Source organism: Sus scrofa, chromosome 6 (genome assembly GCF_054392235.1).
Source record: "Sus scrofa isolate SSC_HxYL_T2T_F1_AM1 chromosome 6, Sscrofa_HxYL_maternal_Yorkshire_Landrace_v2.0, whole genome shotgun sequence".
In the NCBI taxonomy this organism is placed as follows: domain Eukaryota; kingdom Metazoa; phylum Chordata; class Mammalia; order Artiodactyla; family Suidae; genus Sus; species Sus scrofa.
Genome location: NC_139388.1, coordinates 36,917,595 through 36,939,840, shown reverse-complemented (window position 1 = coordinate 36,939,840; position 22,246 = coordinate 36,917,595). Strand labels below are relative to the sequence as shown.

Below are 22,246 nucleotides of genomic sequence, written 5' to 3'. Positions count from 1 at the left end.
GGCATTCCCGGATCTCACACTTCTAATCTTCCTGGGCACACTGAGGTTCTAAGAACCTGCTTCCGGCCACACGTGGCTCCAGGACTCATCCAGGCAAGCCACATGGGCCGCCAGCCATAGATCCCCAAGTTCAGTGGAACATCCTTGTATAATACAGGTGGGGAAATGGAATCCCCGAGAGGGGAAGGGACTTGCCATAGAACCAGCACAAATGTTACTGACTCTGGCTCTCAGCTCAGCGGTTCCAGGCCAGCTCGCCTGAGAACGCAGGGCCAGCCAGGTCAGGGGGCCACATCCCACACCAGCCAGCCAGGAGGCCAGCCACTGGCTCCAGACCCCCAAGTGCAAGTCCAGGGCCTATTGCTTTCCCAGGTGGGGTAAGGCCAAGTACAATATCCCACCATCATGGACTCGCCCTATAATGCTCGGTGCCAACGGGGGCCTGAAAGAGCACCAGGAGGGGTGTGTGCCGTAGGCAAGGGCACTCACCTGCAGCTCCGTCTGGAAGAAGAACTTCTGTGGGCACTGGGAGCAGTCGTAGATCTTGTCCTCCTGCCCGTGCACAGCAAAGATGTGTTGCTGCAACTTGTTGGCCTGGACAAAGACTGGACACAGACACGGCCGTCAGGGGCCAGACACTGGGGACACCAGCCCACCCCCCTGGAGCAGCTACCCCCACATCACTCCTACTAGGAACCACCCAGGCACAGACATAGCCAAATAATGGGTCATTGGAAACCCTGTTGGCACCCTCTAGACGGGGATCAAGCCGGTGATGCTGAGCCGTGCCACTTACAGGCTGTGCAACACTGGACAGGTCGCTTAACCTCTCTGGGCTTCATGTCCTCATCTGAAAAATGAGATCATCACTGGGTGGCTAGGGGGCATCCAATGGATTAATACCTGCAAACTGCTTAGAACATGGCTGGGCACATAACTAACCCAGTGAAGGCCATGGTCATCATTGTCACCACCCTTTGCCAGATACCTTCCATGTGTGAGCTCCTCGAATACAGCACAGGCCTGGAAGGCAGGCACTGTTGGTATTCCCATTTTATGGCAGAGAAAACTGAGGCACTGGGAACGTTAAGTGACTTGTCCTAGGTCCCACGCTGCGGGTGGCAGAGCTGAGATTTGAATGAAATAAAAGTGCTCAGTGCCTGATGCAGAAAAATGCTCAGTTAACGGGACTCTCTCGTCCTGTTGAGGTTGTCAGTATCCTCGGGTCCCCACACAGGGACCCCCGAGATCTGGTTGGGCAGACCGGGCAGCTGAGGGCCCTCAGTGCCAGGCACAACCCAGCCCATGGGGTGTGATGGTAACAGATGGAGGGGGGCTCCTGAGATTGATGGATCGAGGGGGAAGAGGTACCAATGTGTTTCAAGACTCCTGGGAACCCCCAGGGCTGTGAGGGAGCAGGGACTCTCCCCACAGTAGAGCCGCTTCCTCAGGCCTGTCAAGAAGCAGGTCACAGCCCAGCTTCTCAGTGGCGGGAGTCCACGGGGCGGTCCCGGCCCTGGGCGCACACAGGAGGGGGCCCTGAAGCAGCTGTGTGTCTGGGAGGTGAGCACTTCAGAGCAGAGACCCCCTCCTGCCAGGCGCCCTCCCCAGGGTGGGCTTCCCACCGCGGCAGACGACAGATGTCAGGGGGAGGCGGGAGAAGGCCAGGAGCCCCCACGCACACCGGCTGCCATCTGGGCAGCAGGAGGGGGGCCAGCAGAGCCCCTGAGACTCGCCTCGGGCCGGGACAGCCGCTTGTCTGGGCCAGCAGCCAGTCTGGGGGCTAGGGACTTGGCCGGCAAAGCTGCCCTTGACCCCTCCAGCCGGGAGCATGGATGGAGCATGCATGGAGCCTGGGCTGGGGCGGGCCAGGGAGGAAGGCAGAGGCCCCCTGGGGTCAGACCAGAGCTCACAGCAACAAGACCATCGTACTGTGATGGGCCCACAGTACGAGAGGAAAGGCTGGGTGGGAAAAGGCCTCGCAGCAGTTGAGTGCAGGGCTGGACGGAGGGCTGGGGACCCAAGCTGCCTAAGAGGAGAGGCCAGAGGGTGTAGACGCAGAGGGCCAGGGGTCAGCTCTACATGAAGACAGGCCGGGCAACGGGGCTGAGGGTCCCTCGGGGCTTCCCCCACGAACCCTGGAGCCAGGAGCAGATGCTGAGGGCCAGGCCCTGGCGTCCCTTCCCTCTTCCCATGTGCTCCCCGCCGGGGCACACTTACCTGTGAAGCACACGGGGCATTTGAAGGTGCCGCCCATGCCCTCGAAGCTGTGCTCGATGAGGTGACAGAGGAGCTTGGCCGGGGAGTCGAACATCTGGTTGCACAGCTTACACTCATGGTTGATGCCTTCCTCTGCAAGGAGAACCACGGCCAGTCAAGGACCCTGCACGCCACGTCCCCTGAGCAGAAGCCTAGGCGCCCCCATATACTGAAGGCCAGCCCCTCCCTCATCCCGGAACCAGGGCTCAGGTGGGGGGCGGGGGGGCGCGGATGCCAAGACCCTTCCCAGCACCAGATGGTCCAGCCCCTGGAGGCTGACAGGCCCCAGGGGGCCAGCCCCAGATGTCTGGCTCCAGAAGGTGTCATTTGCTGTGATCGCTCCTGCTGATCTAACAACCAGGTGAGCAGGCCATGATCTGCAGCTTGAATCCTAGACCGTGTCACAGGGAAGAGGGACTCAGGATGGGGACCGCACGGAGAAAGGCGTCCAACCAGAACTTGTGAAAATCTGAGAGACCATTTATTGAGCATGCGTGCCAGGCACGTGGAGCTGGGGGTTCTGAGGGGAGCTGAGCAGATAATGGCTTGCCCCCTTTCTGGTGGGGAGGGGGAACGGGTGATAAGGATGAGTCCCAGGAGGTGATGAGCTGTGGAGGTAAGAGTCCCTGAGGTGGGCCCCGGGCAGGGACAGCTGCATGGTAGCAAGGGGGCACTGCCTGATGCTCAGGGGGCTGGGGACAGCATGGGATGCTGGGGACCCAGGGAGGCACATGGCAAAGGGCCTTGCCGGTCACTGGAGGGCTTGGAGGTTTTACTCTAAGAGTGATGGGCAGCCACTGGAAGATACCACCAAAAATAATAAAGCGCTGGAGTTCCCTTGTGGGGCAGGGGGTTAAGGATCAGTGTTGTCACTGCAGCGACTTAGGTCCCTGCTGGGGCATGGATTTGATCCCTGGCCTAGGAATTTCCACTGTGGCAGGCATGGCCAAAAAAAAAAAAAAAAAAAAAAAAAAAAGGCAATAAAGTGCTCTTTTTAAAATTTCGGAACAGATGGTGCACCCAGTGCTCACGGACAATGCAGACACCCTGTGCTGCTTCCAGACCAGAACACGGCTCCATCTCCCCACTTGGGAGCTGCTGTGACCCCAGTCCTTCACTCAAAGGCACACAGGGAAGAGAGCATATCGCATCACGGCCCGAGGGCCAAGTTTCCACCAGTGAAGTCCAGGGCTGGCGCCCCAGCCCCAGAAGCAGCAGGGCAAGAGTTCAAATCCTGACCCCTTCCTGAGGACCTGTGACCTGAGCATCAGTTCATTCTTTGTAAGTGAGGACCTCTGCATCCCTGCCTCACAGGGCTATGAGGGGAAGAAAGGGGACAGACCTGTGACCGGTCTAGCCCACTGGCCAGTAGTGGCTGGCGGGGCATCGCCGCAGCTCGAGGGCCCCACCATCCATTTACCACTTTCTGCATGATCTTGGGCAAGTTATGTAATCCCTCTGCGCCTCAGTTTCCTCTTTTCTAAAATACTCGGTATCAGCTCTCCTTACCACTGCACACCTATGAGAATGGCCAAAGTCCAGAACGAAAATGCGGGTGAGGATGTGGAATAACAGGAACGCTCATTCACCGCTGGTGAGAATGCAAAACGCTACCGCCACTTTGGCAGCTTCTTACAAAACTAAACAGACGCTTTCCATCCGACCTCATCATCTCACTCCTTCTCCTTTACCCAAAAGAGTTGAAAACTTAGGTCCACACAAAAGCTTGTGCATGGATGCTCATAGCGGGGGCGTTGGAGGTTAGTCGGTGGGAACCACCCCATTTAGAATGGACGGGCGATGAGGTCCTACTGTGCGGCACAGGGAACGATGTCCAATCTCTTGGGATAGAACATGATGGAAGAGAGGATGAGAAAAAGAATATATGTGTGTGTGTGTGTGTGTGTGTGTGTGTGTGTGTGTGTGTTTATGGCTGGGTCACTTTGCAATAGAGCAAAAATGGGTACAACATTGTAAATCAACTGTACTTTAATAAAAAAAAATTTTTAAATGTGTCCATGCCCATGGCATGTAAAAGTTCCCAGAGCAGGGATGGAACCTTGCCACAGCAATAATCCAAGTCACATCAGTGACAATGCTGAGTCCTTAATCCCTAGGCTGCCAGGGAACTCCCTATAGTAGTATTATTAAATATTGCCAAACCTTGGAAGCAACCAAGTTATCCTTCAGCAGGTGAGAAGATACATAATCTGTGATACATCTAGACAATGGGATATTATTCAGTGCTGAAAAGACATGCTATCAAGACATGAAAAGATATGAAGGAATCTTGAACGCAGATTACTAAGTGAAATACGCCAACCTGAAAATGCGATATATTGTATGATTCCAACTTTTCTGGAAAAACTATGTAGACAATAAAAAGATCAGTGGTTCCTAGAGTTCCCATCGTGGCTCAGCGGAAATGAACCTGACTAGGATCCATGAGGATGCGGGTTTGATCCCTGGCCTTGCTTGGTGGGCCGAGGATCCGGCGTTGCTGTGAGCTGTGGTGTAGGTCGCAGACACAGCTCAGATCCAGCATTGCTGTGGCTGTGGCGTGGGCCAGCGGCTGCAGCTCCAATTTGGCCTCTAGCCTGGGAACCTCCATATGCTGAGAGTTCGGCCCTAAAAAGCAAAAAAAAAATCAGTGGTTACTGCTGGAAGTGCACACAGGGGTGCGGGGTAGGGGGAGGAATAGGCAGAGAGAACAGAGGGTTTTAGGGCAGTGAAAAATACTCTGTATGGGAGTTCCTGCTGTGGCTCAGCAGTAACCAACCCAACAAGTATCCATGAGGATTTGGGCTCAAATCCTGGCCTCGCTCAGTGGGTTAAGGATCTGGCATTGCTGTGAGCTGTGGTGTACACAGATGCAGCTTGGATCCAGTGTTGCCGTGGCTGTGGTGTAGGCTGGCAGCTACGGCTCCAATTCGACCCCTAGCCTGGGTACTTCCATATGCTGAGGGTGCAGCCCTAATAAGACAAAAAAAATAAAAAAATAAAAAAATAAAAAATAAAGAAAGAAAGAAAAAGAAAGAGAAAAGAAAGAACTCTGTATGATATTATGATGATGGATATATGTCATTATACATTTATCCAAACCCATAGCATGTATAACAGCGAGAGCGAGCTCCAAGGAAAACTATGGACTTTGAGTGATTACAACACTTCACTTTCTGTTCATCTTTGCAAAAAAAAAAAAAAAGTATCATTCTGATGAGTGATGTTGATATTGGCAGAGATTATGCATGTGTGGGGCAGAGGGTATAAGGAAAATCTCTATCGTCTCAATTTTATTGTAAACCTAAAACTTCTCTTTATTTTTTATTTATCTATTTATTTTGTCTTTTTGCCTTGTCTAGGGCCGCTCCCATGGCATATGGTGGTTCCCAGGCTATGGGTCTAATCAGAGCTGTAGTCACCGGCCTACACCACAGCCACAGCAACACGGGATCCGAGCCTCACCTGCGACCCACACCACAGCTCATGGCAACGCCGGATCCTTAACCCACTGAGCAAGGCCAAGGATCGAACCCACAACCTCATGGTTCCCAGTCGGATTAGTTACCCACTGCGCCATGACGGGAACTCCTAAAACTGCTCTTTAAAAAGCCTTTTAAAAATTTCTTAGATTGTATGTACATATATGCCTGGGTCACTTTGCAGAAATTGACACAACATTGTAAATCAACCACACTTTAAGTTTTAAAAAAATTTTTTTAAAAATTTTTAAAGTTTTAAAAAAAGCCAATCACCCTTCTCCTGCAGCCTTTCTCTTATAGTTGATGTGAGAATTAAATGTTAATACTCGTTTAATCCATGAAAAGGGTGTTTTGGGGTTTTTTTTGTCTTTTGTCTTCATAGGGCCACACCTGCGGCATGTGGAGGTTCCCAGCCTAGGGGTCAAATCAGAGCTGTAATCGCTGGCCTCCACCACAGCCCCAGCAATGCTAGATCCAAGCCGGGTCCGGGACCTACACCACAGCTCCCGGCAACCATGGATCCTTAACCCACAGAACGAGGTGAGACCAGGGATCCAACCTGCAGCCTCATGGATACTAGTCAGATTCGTTTCTGCTGAACCACGATGGGAACTCCCTGAAAAGGGGTTTTGACCAGCCCCTGGCACACAGCAAGCACTCAATAGGCATTTGCTGCCAAGCATGCCGGTATCAGTGGGAGTATTATCTGGGACAGCCAAAGGACATCCCCCCCCTTCCAGCTCCCCTAGGGAACCAGCCTCACCAAAGGTGCCAGGTGCTCTGATTGACCCTCAAAGGCAAGAACTGGGTAACAGAGGGGCGCTGCCAGTGGCAAAACATGAACACAGATGGGCTGAGGCTCCTGGCGAGTCCCTGGGTCCCCAGGCCCTGGCAGGGGCTGACGGGGACAGCAGGCATCCCCCTGGCCCAGCCGTCCCCCACCGCCCCCAGGCACCCCACCGCAGAGGTGCACACACGTGCGCGTGCCGGTGGGCCTGGCCCACATAGCCACTGGCTGGAATCTACCGGGTGTTGGTCCTGCCCCTGGAGCCCCGGCAACTAGGCCACATGCACCCGACAGAGATTCCAGCCGATCTTCCATTTACACCAGTGCAGGCGGAATTCATTGACAAGTTTTGGGACACAGGGCAGGCTCAGCACGCTCGCCGCACAGGCCCCACGCACGTCCTCCACTTCCCCTGGGGAGGCGCTCACCGTAATTAGAGATGGCCTCCAGTGTGGGGGACCGCCTCAGAAGACCCCCCTCTCCCGCACAAACAAGGCTTCTCAGTGCCTGGCACAGAGCAAGGAAGGAATGAACGAGAGATAACACCCTGCTAAAATGTGGGCATCTCCTATGCACTAATGAGGCGCAGGGAATGTGAAAATGATGACTGTATCGAGGCTGCTATTGTAGTGAAGTTTAAGTTGCTACCAAACTGAATCTAGGCATGAACCCTGCTTGCTGAGAACACATTTCTAGGAAAGGAAAAAAAAAAATGTGTTCAGAGAATTAGACCACTTGCTGGCGTAACACAGCCAGCGGGGGGTGGTACTCGGAACAGGATACAAAGCCCTCCCTATCTGTCTGGATCCCACCTGCACACCACCTCCAGGAAGCCTCCCCAACTATGCCAGCCCTCACGGCTGCCCCTGGCTGGGCACGGTGACCCTGGACTCATCTCACCATATCCCCTGAGTCTTCCCAAGCCTGGCAACTAGGCTATGCGCCCAGATAACACCTTCTCCTCGGGTCCCCAAAGTATCAGGCTTCACCGAGGCCCAGGAAATCCTCAAGGGGGAAAGATGCCCTGGTCGGGCTCTCTCCCGCTGCCCAGCCAGAGGGCTTCCCAGGGCAGAGACGACAGAGGAGGATTTACTGCTCTCTGCCGAGTGGGGGCCTTTCTCCACTTGGCTGTGAACGGAAACGTGCCCATCTGATACACAAACACCGAGAGGACAAAGAAGGCTCCTGCAACTTATAAATCAGAGAAATCGTGTCTGACAGTCACTTTCCGTTCTCCGAGCATCAAGTAATTCATCAGCCATCCCCACCACCCTGGGGCCCCCAGATTCAGAGAGGCAGCCACCCCCTGCACCCACGTTCGCAAACGTGTAAACCGTGGCAAGCCGGCTCCAGGGCCTCAACCGCTAAAATTGAAGCAGATCACAGCCCCAACCGGTGTGCGTGTGGTTCCAGGATCATGAGATCAACAGCCCAAGAGACCATTCGGAGAGCTGGTCCCTTTCCTTGCCTCCCTGCTCCAATGTGGTAGAGTCAAACCTGGGAGGGGTGGGAGAGGGGAGATTAAAAACAGGCCAAAAGTGGGTGAAAAAGAAGAAGGCGTGAGGGCGTCCCACGGACCTTCAGATTTGCTCATCTTCTTCCTGAAGGACAAGGAGAGGGCTGCAGGGCATCCCTGGGGGTGTCCAGCATGTGGACCCCTGCCTATAAAACCATCTGGGAACACAGTGGGGAGGGGCGGGAAGGGGCTGTCCTAGTTAGTGTGCAAACCCTCCTTCTTCGAGCGCACGTGCCTGTGACCCAAGCTACCCACCAGCCCGTAGCTTCTAAACGGATCCTCTGCCCCCACCACCCTCACCCCGCCAGCAAGGACCACCTCTCTCCCGGTCCCAAGTTGCAGAGTCCGCAGATAGCGGTGCCCTCGGAGAATAACTTCCCTGAATTATATAAGATCACACAGGCTCAGCGACACCTCGGAGCAGAATGACAAAGCTGTCTGGGAGCCCGAGGGCCCCCTCCACCGGGCCGTGGGGCTGGAGGATTTTGTGAGTGAAGACGTACCATCGCTTCCTCTTCTTTCTGTTCTCTCTCTCTCTCTCTTTTTTTTATAGCACATGACAGGCATCCGTAAGCGAGACCCACGCAACTCCAGTGAATTATGCAGCCCTGCTCATTTGTTAAGTGAAATGCAGATTTCGCCGGCCCACTGCACCAGATCTTGCCTCCCGGTCCTCGTAAGTCAGGGCTGGCACGGGGAAATCTATGGCTTTATTAGGATTTTTTAAAAATAAAAATCACTAAAAACCCAAACTGCCAAACAAACAACCCAGCAAGCCCGAACATCCCAGAGTCCCTCTCTCTCTCTCTCTCTTTTTTTTCCTCTGCTCAGGAATAATAAGTGTTAATTTTACCCTTCATTTCTCAAAAAAATAATAGGATGTGCTTTTGCTTAAAACCAAGTCAGCCTGCTGGAACCTTTCAGGCTGAAACTGTGTCAGCCCAAAAGAGGAGCAGAGGGCTTTGTGCAAGAGCACCGTGCCGAGATGATAGCTCCCTGTAATGTCCTCGGAACCGACTTTTGTCTCCAAAAGCATTTGATCCCTGGCAGACACATACTTATTTCCATACAGGTCTTGGGGGAAGCCAGGAGGAGAGAGAGCTGATTATCAGAATCCTGAAGGTGAAGCTCAGGTGGGCCCCACCGATGTCAAAGGCAGACCTGGGCACACATTCGGAGGCCATAATTTGCTGCCTGGGAGGGAGGGGCAGCGGCTGCGACGGGGAGGGGATGGGATGGGCCATTGTTCTTGGGCTCCAAGGCACTGAGCACGACCTGCTCCTGCCACAGCCGGGGACCCCACCTGCCCTTCCCTAAGCAGCGGCCCCATGCGGGGATGCTGCTCCGAACACGGTAGCATGCATGCATATACCCTCTAGGAGAGAACCAGTGATGGCTGCCTGTGTCGATGGGGCCAGAATTAGCCACCTCCATTCAGAAAGCAGCAATCGAGGATACAAAGAGTCAGGGAGTTCCCGTTGTGGCTCCGTGCTTAATGAACCCGACTTGGATCCATGAGGATGTGGGTTTGATCCCCGGCCTCACTCAGTGGGTTAAGGATCCAGTGTCGCTGTGAGCTGTGGTGTAGGTCGCAGACGTGGCTCGGATCCCACATTGCTGTGGCTGTGGTGTAGGCCAGCAGCCACAGCTCTGATATGACCCCCTAGCCTGGGAACTTCCATGTGCCGTGGGTGCAGCCCTAAAAAGACGACAGACAAAAAAAAAAAGTTAGAGTCAGAATACTTGGGTTCAAATCCCATTTCATCACTCACTCGCTGTGTGTACTTGGATAAGTTAGTTAACCTCTCTGAGCTTTGGCGGCTTCTGCTAGGAAATGGGAGGAATCATTAGAGGGTTTTTGTAAAGCGGCCAAGCAGGCTTCTTCTGCCACAGGACGTGTGCCCTCACGGAAACGCTTCTCCCAGACTGTCACCTCATGCCCCCACTTTGTTTCATCCAGGCGTCTGCTCAAATGATGCTGCCTCCAGGAGGCCTTCCCAGACACCCCTGGCTAAAACAGCAAACACGCCCCATCCTTTCCAGCGCCTCGCCCACCTTGAATTTCCTCGACAGTCTTACAACCATCTGGCACAACAGAGTGGATTACTTTTTAACTCACTTTCTTTTTCACACACACGGAGAATAATGTAAACTCCATGAGGGCTATTTTGCTCATTGCTATGTCACCAGAACAGGGCCTGCACATAGTAGGTGCTTAGTGAATAGGGAATGAACAATTCGTATAAAGCACTTAGTACAATGCTTGGAACACAGGATGGGGTGCTGGTAAATGCCAGTTACCAGACACCCACGCCCGTCCCCCCAACACTCGCAGGATTAATGGCGTATAAAAGCTGGTTTCGGCTTCGTGAACTTGCTCTTTGGAGCCTCAAGAAATGGCCTGGTCCAGGAGCGCAGGCACCGAGGAGCTCACTCAAAGGAAAGAAGAGAAAAGGCAGCTCAGGGGAGGGCCCCTTAGCAGGGAGGTGGCAGAGCGGGCAGGGGTGCAGGCTGGTCACCACCAGCAGCCCTCTCTGGCTTCAGAAAATACCGAAAAGGCCACAGGACTTGAGATCTGGGACCCAACAAGCCACCCTCAGCTCCTTAATTGCCCCCAAAATGTGGGTAAGCAGGAGGGAGGCCAGACAGACGCACTGAGCGGGTTTCCGAGTTTGAGCTGGATGGGCCCCCTCACTGGTGCCATCTCCGGGTGGCAGGGGGGCTGGAGACTTTCCTCAGGTGAGGGGCAGAGGCAGTGCCCACAGTGACAATGTGGGCCAGCCCCAGGCTGCCGCTTGGCCCTGCGATAGCATCTCTGCAAGCGAAAGGCGTTACAGCGGGGTGCACGGGCTGCGCAGCCGAGCCGACTGCTCTGTCATAAGCTCCAGGGAGGACCTTCACCGGACTCCAGTTCCGCTGTGCCAGGGCCTGAGCCCGTGGCCCATGCCAAGGAGCATCAGCTCAAGTAAAGACCCCTGAGGTCCAGGCGCCCAGGCTCAGACACACACAGGGCACGTGATGATAAGTAAGAGAACGAGCGAAGTAGTCACCCAGGCCAATGAGAAGGCAAGAGGAGAACCCTGGGAGGGGACCCCTCCGACGATGCCACCCCAATAAATAACCCACCACAAACAGATGCCAAATAGGGAACAAACACACAGGGGCCAATGGGTCTGTGTGTGTGTGTGTGTAGTGGGGGCTCCATCCTTTGTTCTCTACTGAGAACAAAGACCTTTAGGCAGACGAGAAGAGGGCAGATAATAATATCTGGGCAGCCAGATCGGGCTGTTTATCTATTGATTTGTCATTAAATATCACAGGAAATGAACCAAGGCAAGCCGAGCGGAAAGGAGAGGGAGGGATGACATTTGGGCTGGGGTTGACAAGGGGCAAAGGAGGAGACAGGGCTGGGTTCTTCATCAGAGGCCAGGTGGGACTCGGGGAACACGTAAGGGGAGCAAGGGCTGATCTTGGGACCCCCAAGCTCCCAGGCCCCTGGGCGCTCAAGGACCAACATCCCTGCTAGGCGAGGGGGGGTCCCAAACCAGCAGCGCAGGTATCACCTGGAAGCAGGTTAGAAAAGCAGAAGCTCAGGTCCTACCCCAGTCCTGCAGAATGAGAATCTGTATTTAATATATTTTTAAATTTTTATTGAAATACAGTTGATTTACAATGTTGTGTTAGTTTCAGGTGTCCAGTAAAGTGATATAGTTTTATATATATATATTGATTTAGTTATATACATATATGTGTATAAATATACACACACATATTTTTTTAATATTCTCTTCCATTATAGGTTAAGATATAGAGTATAATTCCCCATGCTATACAGTAGGTCCTTGTTGGTCATCTATTTTATATAGAGTGGTGTGTATTTTTCATCCCAAACTCCTAATTTATTTTTAATGCATTTTAAAGGTGCCCTGATGATTTTTTTTGGGGGGGCGGCATTCAAGTTTAAGGAGCACTGAGCACTACAAAAAGGGCTTCTGGGGACGTCGAGCTCCTTGGAATCCTGTTGTCAAGATGCGGTAGGCTCGTAGGCACTGCTCTGCTTCCACCGAGGTTGTATGGTTCGGATCTCGAAAAGGTGGAGAGTTTCCCGCAGTCGCTTTTCGTCTGCACTTTACGGAAGATTGAGAAACACTTTCCTACTATCACGACTGGGATGAAAATGACGTGGGTGTCTTTGGCGGGGAGACCCTGGTGTGGGTGGCTGACATCCCCAAATTGTCTCGGTAACCCCATGACCCCATTCCCCCAACGCCAGGGTGCTCAGGGCTGCTCGGTGCCTCGCTGTACTCAAGAATGCTCGTCTGCAGCTTAAAGGCACAGCCCACCACCGCCACTCCCGTTTGGGGCTCCCATTTTCCTAATTAATCCTGGAGGATGGGCCATGCCCCTCCTGCCCCCCCTTGGGGGCACCTACCCAGGCCTCTCTGGCCAGGAGGGACCCATCTCAGGGGTCCCCCGTGTCTCAGAAAGGCTTGTAAATGAGCTCTGGCAGCCTGAACCGGGGTCCCACGGGGGACCCGGAGCCTCTTCAAAACAGAGCCCTGACAATTAGGCAGTCTGAGTTTTGAAAGGCTTGGGATTGATGGCGTGGACAGTAAAAATATCACCTGGGGAGCTGGGTGTAGTCCTCCGAGGGTTGCCTGAGGTCAGTTGCCATGGCAACGGAGAATGAGCTCAACCTTGTAACTGACCCTTATCTTTTTTTGATCTGTGGGCCACTTGGGGCCAAGGCTTGAAATCAACTGGAAAATAATCCGGTCACATATCAGAAAGAAAACTATTTATACTTATTTACCCAGGTGCCCACCAACATCCCCCGTCAACAAGGATGCCGATGCCCGCAAGAAACCAGCGTGGCACGTCGTCGGAAGAGAGGCTACGGGATGGCAGGGAAAGGGGAGGCAGAATGCCCCATCTCAGCGGAATGGAGCTCTGTCCACACGTACGCAGGCGTCTGCGGGTGGCGAGGGTCGGCGCCTCCCCACCCCCCGAGCCCCTCATTCTCGCCCAAAGCCATCCGGCATCCAGTACAAGTCCCAGGGAGTGGGACTCTGAGACTGCGCCTCCTGTCTGCTACTCAGGCGTGTCGTTTCAGCCTGGCTGGATCGCTCGGCTGCCTGGCTTCATTCCAGGGTCGGAAGAGGCATGCTCCCAGCCTCGAGGCTGAACAGCGATGCTGGGTAGGTGTGCATCATTCTCCAGACCTGGGGGAGGTGTCTATGTGGGGTCTGGGGAAAACAGGCCGAGGCCCCCCTCCTGCTCCCATGCCCAGAGGGCCTGGCCAGCTCAGCGGCCGTGCGCTCACCCCAGGGTCCCCAAGACAAGGCAGCCATCTGGCCGAGGCCCATCTCCAGGATGCAGCTACCCTAAGAGGGTGAGGGCTCGCTCACCCTCTCCTCCTCCAAACCTCAGATCAGAAGACTCCAGATGGTTCCATGGACCGACTGCTCTCAGGAGCTGCATCAGATGGATCTGAGCTCGGGTCAGTTAAGCCGGAGCAGGATTCCGGGTAGACTCCCCTTGACACTTCCCATCACAGCCAATGGGACAGTTCCACGGGCCACCCCTCACTCACCCTTGTTTCATCAAGATAAGCTTCTTTTGGGGAGTGGGGGATGGCCGAGAACTCAGGAGCTTGGAGCAGACATCTAACTCCACCTCAGATCCATGGGGTGACTCTGTGCTGAGCCCTTTCCCTCCAGGACTCAGTCTCTTCATCTGCAAAATGGGGAGAAAGTGGCCTCCCTCCCAGGGCTGCTATAAAGAGAGAGGAGGAGGTAAAGAGCACAGATCACAGCACTACCACCATGGCTACTACTGCTCTGGTCTTTCTTTCTTTCCTTTTTTTTTTTTTTTTCTCTTTTTAGGGTCATACTTGCAGCATATGGAGGTCACCAGGCTAAGGGTGAAATTGGAGCTACAGCTGCCGGCCTACACCACAGCCACAGCAACACGAGAACCGAGCTCCATCTGCAACCTACATCACAGCTCATGGCAACCCTGGATCCTTAACCCACTGAGCGAGGCCAGGGATCGAACCCATGTCCTCACGGTCAGGTTGGTTAATCACCAAGCCATGACAGGAACTCCTGCTCTGGTTCTTTCTGACATGATCTGACCCTGAAACTCCACACCCAGGGTCCTGTAACACAAGCCCTCAGTCGGGGGTCACCTGAGCTATGGATCCTACCTCCGTTAAACATTTAAGAGCCCTCGGACAGCCCCTGGCACTTGGCAGGCGCGCAATGTGTTATTTCCGCCTGCAAAATGCCACCGAGTTGACTTTCCTTGTCTCTAATCTCTTCCACACCACTCCCCATCCTAGCGATGGCCAAAGCTGTGTCCAGAGTTCAAACCCTTTTGTTCAGCTGTAGCTTCCTGCTTTCAGCCATAGGAGTTTTCCTCGCCTCCGCTCAGATGCTTCTGCAGTCAGATGTTCTTTGTATTTCTCCTTGGTCCTTCTTCTACTTCTGTTCTCTTAAAATACAGTGTTTTTTTGTTTTTTGTTTTTTGTTTTTTTTTTGCTTTTTTGCTTTTCAGGGCCGCATATGCGGCATATGGAGGGTCCCAGGCTAGGGGTCAAATTGGAGCTACAGCTGCTGGCCTATGTCACAGCCACAGGAACGCAGGATCCAAGACCAGTCTGTGACCTACCCCACAGCTCATGGCAACACTAGATCCTTTAACGCACTGAAAACTCAGTGGGATTTCTACCGAGGTCAAAGAAGGACCCAAGACAAAGACACGACTGGGGTTGTTTTGTGCAGCCACCCCCACCCCCTGCCCCCTCAGGAATGATCAGTCCTTCCTCATAGCTGGGCCCATGCAGAGAGCCCCCTCAGGGCCCTGGGGCTCCAAGAAGCTCCCACAGGCTGGCCCAGGGGGCCGGGATCCTTGATCAAAGAAGGCCCTTTCTGGTTCTAGGATCTGCTTCCCCACTGCCTGGAACTCAGCTCTAGATGGTTACTGAGAAAACACACCATCTTTGCAGACAGACTTGCTTGCAAATTTCTTTTCTTTTCTTTCCTTTTTTTTTTTTGTCTTTTGTCTTTTTAGGGCCACACCCACAGCATACGTAGGTTCCCAGGCTAGGGGTTGAACTGGAGCTGTAGCTGCCAGCCAATGCACACGGGATCCGAGCCACGTCTTCGACCTACACCACAGCCCACGGCAACGCTGGATCCTTAACCCACTGAGCGAGGCCAGGGATCAAACCCGAAACCTCATGGTTCCTAGTCGGGTTCGTTTCAGCTGCGCCATGACGGGAACTCCCCTGATTGCAAATTTCTTTGGCAAAAGAAGTCACCGACCAGGCCCTGGACAGGTCTCTCCAGGAGAAGCACCCATCTCAGCCACTTTATGGAAAGAGAACACATGAGAGAATGAGCTAACCAGGTACAGACAGATGGGTGGGACTTCAGGGAGAATTCAAAGGAGAGAGAACTCTTGCAGTCCTAAAGAATCCAACATTCTTGGAGTTCCCGTCATGGCTCAGCAATAACAAACCAGACTAGTATCCATGAGGACGCAGGTTCGATCCCTGGCCTCGCGCAGTGGGTTAAGGATCCGGTTGCGGTGAACTGTGGTGTAGGTTGCAGACGAGGTTCGGATCCTGCATTGCTATGGCTATGGTGTAGACAGGTAGCTGTAGCTCGATTCGACCCCTAGCCCGGGAACTTCCATATGCCACAGGTGCAGCCCCTCCCCCCAAAAAAGGCAAAGAATCCAAACTTCTAGAAGTTGAGATTTTGGGGGCTTGAAACATCCCAACACCCCACTGAGGAAGATGTTCCCCGGCCCTCCTCGCACACCCCCCACCTGCAAAAGCCCAAAGCCCTCAGAAAAGGAAGATTCTGCTACAGCCTCTGGGGACCCACTGGGTAAAAACAGTTTATTCTTCTTCACACGCCAAACACCTACTGATGTATATCCTTGATCTTCAGATACGAGTTTTCCACAACAAGGCAACTGTTTAAAAATCCATCATGCTAATAATCCTCAGATTAATGGCCTCTAATAACATACAATTAACGTGACAGGCAGGATGCAAAACTCTTATTGTCGCCCACCCTGCCAGGGACACAGGAATTACCCTTGCTTCCACTACAAGAGTTTGCTCTGCGGCTGACATCATTTTTCCCCCTTCCGAGATCATTTTTTAAAATGAGCAACCGCAACGCGTCAAAAACCCAGACAGCTACCCACGTGCACATACACGCAGGGCACCCACGCAGACGCAGGTAGCACCATTTTTTAAAAAAAGTTTTCCATCCAGGCAGACACAGATTTGTCCCTGCAGCTCCTAAGGCTTAAAGCAAGACCTAGTGCTCAGCCTGGAAACTGCAAGGCAGCACTTCCTCCCCTCTGACCATGTTAGCTGGGCAGCCCCAGGCCTCGGCAACGTCCTGGGCAAAAACAAGTGACAGGCCTAGGAAATAATGACTGATTTCCATCGTGAAGTTTTCAGAAGTATGCCTCTCTTAGATGTGCACAGGCCAATATGGTCGTTAATAGCCACAGGTGGCCATTTAAATCGAAATTAATTAAAGCTAAATAAAATTAAAAATTCAGTTGTGCATTTCATGTGCTCAGCATCAGTGTGGGAAAGCAGTTACCGAGTTGGATGGCGTTTCCATCCTGGCAGAAAATTCTATTGGCCAGCGCTGTGCAGACTTCAAGTGAGGTGAGGGCAGGGGTTCTCCCTGTCTCGTTTAATCGACACGGTCACCCCAGAACCAACAACAGTATGTGGCACGGAGCAGGTGCTCGATCAATATTTATTCAATTGTGGTATGTGTATTTCCAAAAGTTGAACAAAAGGCTCATCCCTTTTGCCTGTTAGCACTTATACGATTGCCCTTCATGGAAAACACTCAGACGTGAACTTCTCTGACCTTCACCTCAACCCTCTATCCTGCTAACGACGTGGTCACTTTCCCAGGGGCAGATGAAAACACGGTGCTTGCAGGCACATCCCAGGAATGAAGTTTTTCTGCGGGGCACAGCCCAGATAATTGGGTAACTTTGGACCCAGAGGTTGTGAGATGGGTCACTAACAAGGGGTCACCAGCTCATCTAGAGCCCGCCTGGTACCCCACCACTGAGCAACCCTGTGCCCCTGTCCCCCCAGAAACAGCAGAATGTCGGCAGATGGAGGACACCTGTGGGCAGTCAAGGCCAAGGGGGAGAGTGACCGCTGCAGGGATCTCCCACCTTGACATTGGCTCAGCCCTGCTGCTCATGAAGGAAGAGACTACTTGTGCTTGTGACGTTTCCCTGAGTGGCGGGTGGCGTCCTCGTCCTGCTTCTGCTAGCTACGTCTCAAGGGACTGGGTTTTTGCTGTGACCCGAGTGAAATGAAAACTGCACATTCAGAGGCCACGTGGAATAAATGCATTCAAATCAACAATACAGCCATCGCATCCTGATGCGCTCTCCATCATCACAGCAGCATCGAACCCTGCTGGGGGAGCAGCGCTGTCTTCAGCTCAGTCAAGGAGCCCCAAGAAGATGGCAAAGCCCAGAGTCCCAACCCGGACTTCTAAGGCATTTTCTTTGGGGGAACTTTCCTCTCGTCCACCCTCCTCTGCTTCCAATCACCACCACCAAAGCAGCACCTTCCTGAGGGCCAGCCTGGTGCTCCCGCCTTTCTTTCTCCAGCGGACCCAGAGGGAGACTAAACGGCGCTCACATCTGACATCAACATGGGTTTCTTCAGCTCTCAGAGCCGAGCTCTCCCAGACGGTTCTCTGGGATGGTTTGGGGCCAGCACCCAGAGACCAGATGGGGTGGGAGGGGTCCTGCCATCTCTAGGCAGCTTCGAAGTCACAGTGCAGCTCCCGGAAGCCGGCCAGGCTGCCTCTGCCCACAGCCAGCTCTGTCCAGCACCTGGCCTTGTCTTCACCCATCCACAGGTCCCCGAAGCCTGAGGTCTGCTCCTGTCCCACCCACCCTTCCTAGCCCGAGGAGGCCGTTAACTGACAGCCCCTGACAACCCCCGCCCGCAGAAGAGCAGGGGATGGGCGGCCTGTGTGGGAGGAGGGAAGCAGGCTAACCGCTGAGGGGTATGGGAGCGGGGGTGGAGGCGCCCCCACGCAGCCCTCCACATGCCACGCCAGCCCAGCAAGCGGAACAGCTGCCATTAGCTGTGATGAGATGCAGGCAGCTCGAGGCCCACGCACCGTGGCAGGAAAACGCCCCTCCGTACAGCTCCGGCTGGCATCTAGCCTTTTTGCTTCTTGGGAAAAAAAAAAAAAAAGAAAAGAAAAAAAACAGCTTCATAGATACCCTCGTAAAAAAGCGCATCGGCGCCTGGCAATTCAGCCTTTGCGCTCCCCTCTCCTGCTCCTTCATCCGTTTCAGCGCACACTGACTGCACGATTCTCCCCAGGCTCCATGGCCTTCTCTTCCCTCTCAAGAACCTGCAATGGCTCCCTTTCTCCCAGGGTAAATCTAGACCACCCACGCCCCACCCAACCAGCACCCCACTTTCAGCCAAGCCCACCCCCTTGGCCCCACTGGCCTCCTCCCTCTCACGGCCTTGCTCCTTCCTGTATTAGCACCTTTTTGCAAACAGTTCCTGGTGTGTTGCCTCTGTCCCTCCAACCACAGGACTTTCAAGAGAAAGGTCTATACCAGCACTCGAGTCTCAGTTTCTGCTTGCACCCAAAGCTACCCACGGCTATCTGGAATAACAAAGACGTGTTTCCCCAAATTCTTCTTTTTGCTTAAGCTCACCTGCCTTACTGTCATTGCAAGCCAAACAGTCCTGGCCAATAAATTCTCCAAGGATAAAAACAGCAATTCTTTTACTTGTTTGGAGTCTCTAATAGGGCCAAGCAACCATGAGGTGCTCAATTCATGTTAATACTTTGGTTCATTCACAGTTATACCCCCCCCCCCCCCCGTCTCTGGACACCTCCTTGGAGTATCCGGGCCGGACGTTCCAGTGCTCAATGCTGTTCCAGCCACAGGATCTCAGACACATGGCTTGGGGTCCACAGACGCCCTCTGGGTGCCTAGGAGCAGGTCCCTAGCACACTGGATGGTGACGGAGCAGGACCCAGTCTGCCCTGTGACCCCCACACACACACATTCCAAGAAAAATGCTATTCTCGGGGCTTGCTCACTAGCCACCCCCAGCCAGTTCAGCACATGGAGAGAAGTATAGCCTTGGAGTGGGTTCAAATCCCCCTTCCGCCTCCTGCTTAGCTGTAGGATCTTGGATGAGTGAGCAGTCCTCCCCGGGGCACTGTTGCCCCAGATGTGAAAGGAAGATGGTCACAGCCCTGACCTCATCAGGCTGTTGTCAGGGTGAACCGGCCCCAGAGCACCAGCGTTATTATTATCACCATCGCTATTGTTGACTATATCAGGTACTGGGCAAGGCACTGGGGTAATAGGTCAATGAGACACTGTGGCCCAGCTACTTAGGGGTGAGGAGCTTAGGAGGCCACACATGCCACGTGTGATGATGCAGCGGCTCAGAAAGCCTGAAAATACCCCCAATCAGGCCCTGGGGGAACCCCTGGGGCGGGAGAGACAGATGGTTGGCAGCCCCTGTAGATGGAGGTGCCCCCGCTCCCCTGCCAGGCCCCCTTCAGAGCCCTCAGTCAACCTTGCCAGTCACATCACAGCCCCGCGTACCCAGGGCCCAGGACACAGGAGCCACTGCATTGGAGGGCAGAGGCTCAGTGTGATGACACAGGGTCCCCGTCATAGAAAGACTTAGTCTGATTAGATGACACCTCTGTCCCCACTGGATATGACCAGGAGATGGACACACACATACACACATTTATGTACACACCCGTTTATGTACAGACACACACACACACACACGCAAGTATATACAGATACACACATACACACTCCTCTGGGACCCACTTCCAGTTCCCACAAATTAAAAGAGTTCTCAATACAGAACTTCCCATCACAGCCAAGGCCATTGCCCCAACCCCATCTATAATAATAACCTCAGATTCTGCAGGGCGGTTTGGGGGGGTGGGGGGTGCAGAAATCTGATGCCAATATCTCTGCCATCACCTCATGCTTTACTCATGCCCCGAAAGTACAGAGGCCCGGCCATAATGACAATGTAGGAACCAGAAGCCAGATTCTAACGAAGTACCTTGAATTCCAATTCCAAATTCAAGAGCAGGTCTCCAGCTAGAGTGCCCTGGAAGGGAGAGTGGCCGGTCTATCCTAGCCTCTGTCTGGATGACTCCCTTCTTGCTAAGAGAAGCAGGACCCCCCCTATGCCTGCAGAGGGCTGCGTATGGGTTGGTGGGACAAGGATTCAGTGTGAAAACGGGGCCCCAGGTGGCCTTTTGCCCAGATCACAGGAGCTCACCCCCATGCCTCCCTACAGGTGAGGCCCTCCCCCGTGCCCTCCGCCCCTCCCTGCCAACCGTAAGGCATCCTCAGAGCGGGGCCCAAGCTCCCACCTCTACAGGAGTGAGTCCTGCCGCCCGCCCTCAGCTCCAGCCAGATGTGGGAGCCCTGCTCTCGGCACCCAAGAGCTATCCTCTCGGGCAGGACCCAGGGCCCAGCAAGAGCCTGCAAGCAGTGGGCACTCAGTCATTGTCACTCGATGAAGGAGGGTCTTGAGAGACAAACAAAATTTAGTCCCTATCCCTGGCTCCACGGATCAGAGAGAAACACCTTATCCGAGAGGACAGCCTATCGCCCTGTTCTCACGGTCTCCCGCCTCACACACAATTAAGTGGAAATAAGGAAAACCAGGGACTCAACACAATCTTATCTTGGAAATTAAGAAAAAGAGAGAGAGAGAAGGTGGTATAACTATATCACCATGTGCTTACTGGAAAACTAGCAGAAAGAGCACAGAAAAGGCAAGACACTGCAAGATACGTTTCCCTTCTTCTTGGTTGGCTATACAGATGGCCCTCAGAATCCACAGGGGATTGGTTCCAGGACTCCCATGGGTACCAGAATCCTCGGATGCTCAAGTCCCTTTTATAACATGGCCTAGCATTTGCATACAATCCGTGTGCAGCCTCCTGTAGACCAGAAGTCATCTCTAAATTACGGGCAATTCCTAATACAATGGAAATGTTTTGTAAATAGTTGCTGGTGCCCAGCACCTTCAAGTTTTGCTTCTTGGAACTTTCTGGAATTTTTTTCTAAATTATTTTCATCCCTGGTTGAATCCAGGGATTTGGAAGCCATGGACACAGAGGATCAATACTACTTTCCAGTGTTCCTGCAGTGAGCATGGACAGCTTTTGTAATACATAGAATATAAGTTATTTAATTATTTGTTTATTTTGCTTTTCAGGGCCACACCCCCGGCATATTGAAGTTCCCGGGCTAGGGGTTGAATCAGAGCTACAGCTGCTAGCCTACACCACAGCTATAGCAACTCAGGATCTGAGCTGCATCTGCGACCTACACCACAGCTCATGGCAACGCTGGATCCTTAACCCAATGAGTGAGGCCAGGGATCGAACCTGCATCCCCATGGATCCTAGTCGGGTTCGTCGAACCTGCATCCTCATGGATCCTAGTCGGGTTTGTTAACCGCTGAGCCACGACAGGAACTCCCAAATAAGTTTCTTTAATTAAAAAATTTTTAATCTACTGATTAATGATTAAGACGATAGCAGCAATGACAGTGTCCCCTCTCTGGCTCTGCGGTCTCAATTTAGGAGGTGAGGTGGTTGGACCAGTGATTTCCTTGGCCCCACTCAGGCCCTGCTCTGTAGCTCTTCCGATCAAAGACTCTGGGTAGCAGCCCCACGCCTCAGGCAGCTTTCCCTGCCTCTCGTCCCTGCCTGGTCCCCACCTCTATGGGGACAAAGTGGTCCCTCTCACATAGACTTGGTTCTGTCATGTCAAGTAGGATCAGAAGGCCACTTTTCAAGTCTGGGTTCTGCCACAGAGTCCTGGCAAATCACCTCTCTGTGCCCCAGTCTCCCCATCTAAAATGCAGAAGGAGTTGCCGAGGCATCTGTGGAGCTTGGAGCACCCCCGCTGGGCTCACACAAGCACTAGCCCCTTGGCCTGGCGGTGAAGGCGCTTTGAAAGGCAGGAGTGATCCCCATGCCCACACTGGGCCTCAGGCCGCAGGTGAGCTGCTGGGACTTGCTGCAGGCTCCCCAGAGGGAAGGGGAATGCACCTGCTATGACTGGAGACCAGAAACCCGAGGCCAGGAGGTATGG

At 53.5% G+C, this 22,246-nt stretch overlaps 1 protein-coding gene across 9 annotated transcripts in view; it reads right to left on the bottom strand.

The window, feature by feature from the left end:
* Positions 1–22,246, bottom strand: part of ZNF423 (zinc finger protein 423) — a 370,202-nt gene that overhangs the window by 29,229 nt on the left and 318,727 nt on the right. For all 9 annotated transcript variants that reach the window (XM_021094227.2, XM_084960307.1, XM_021094223.2 and 6 more), the window contains 2 exons: positions 2,221–2,352; positions 490–605 (listed from right to left, as the gene is read on the bottom strand). In XM_021094227.2, the coding sequence (XP_020949886.1) occupies positions 490–605; positions 2,221–2,352 (248 nt within the window). The remainder of the gene's footprint in view (positions 1–489; positions 606–2,220; positions 2,353–22,246) is intronic.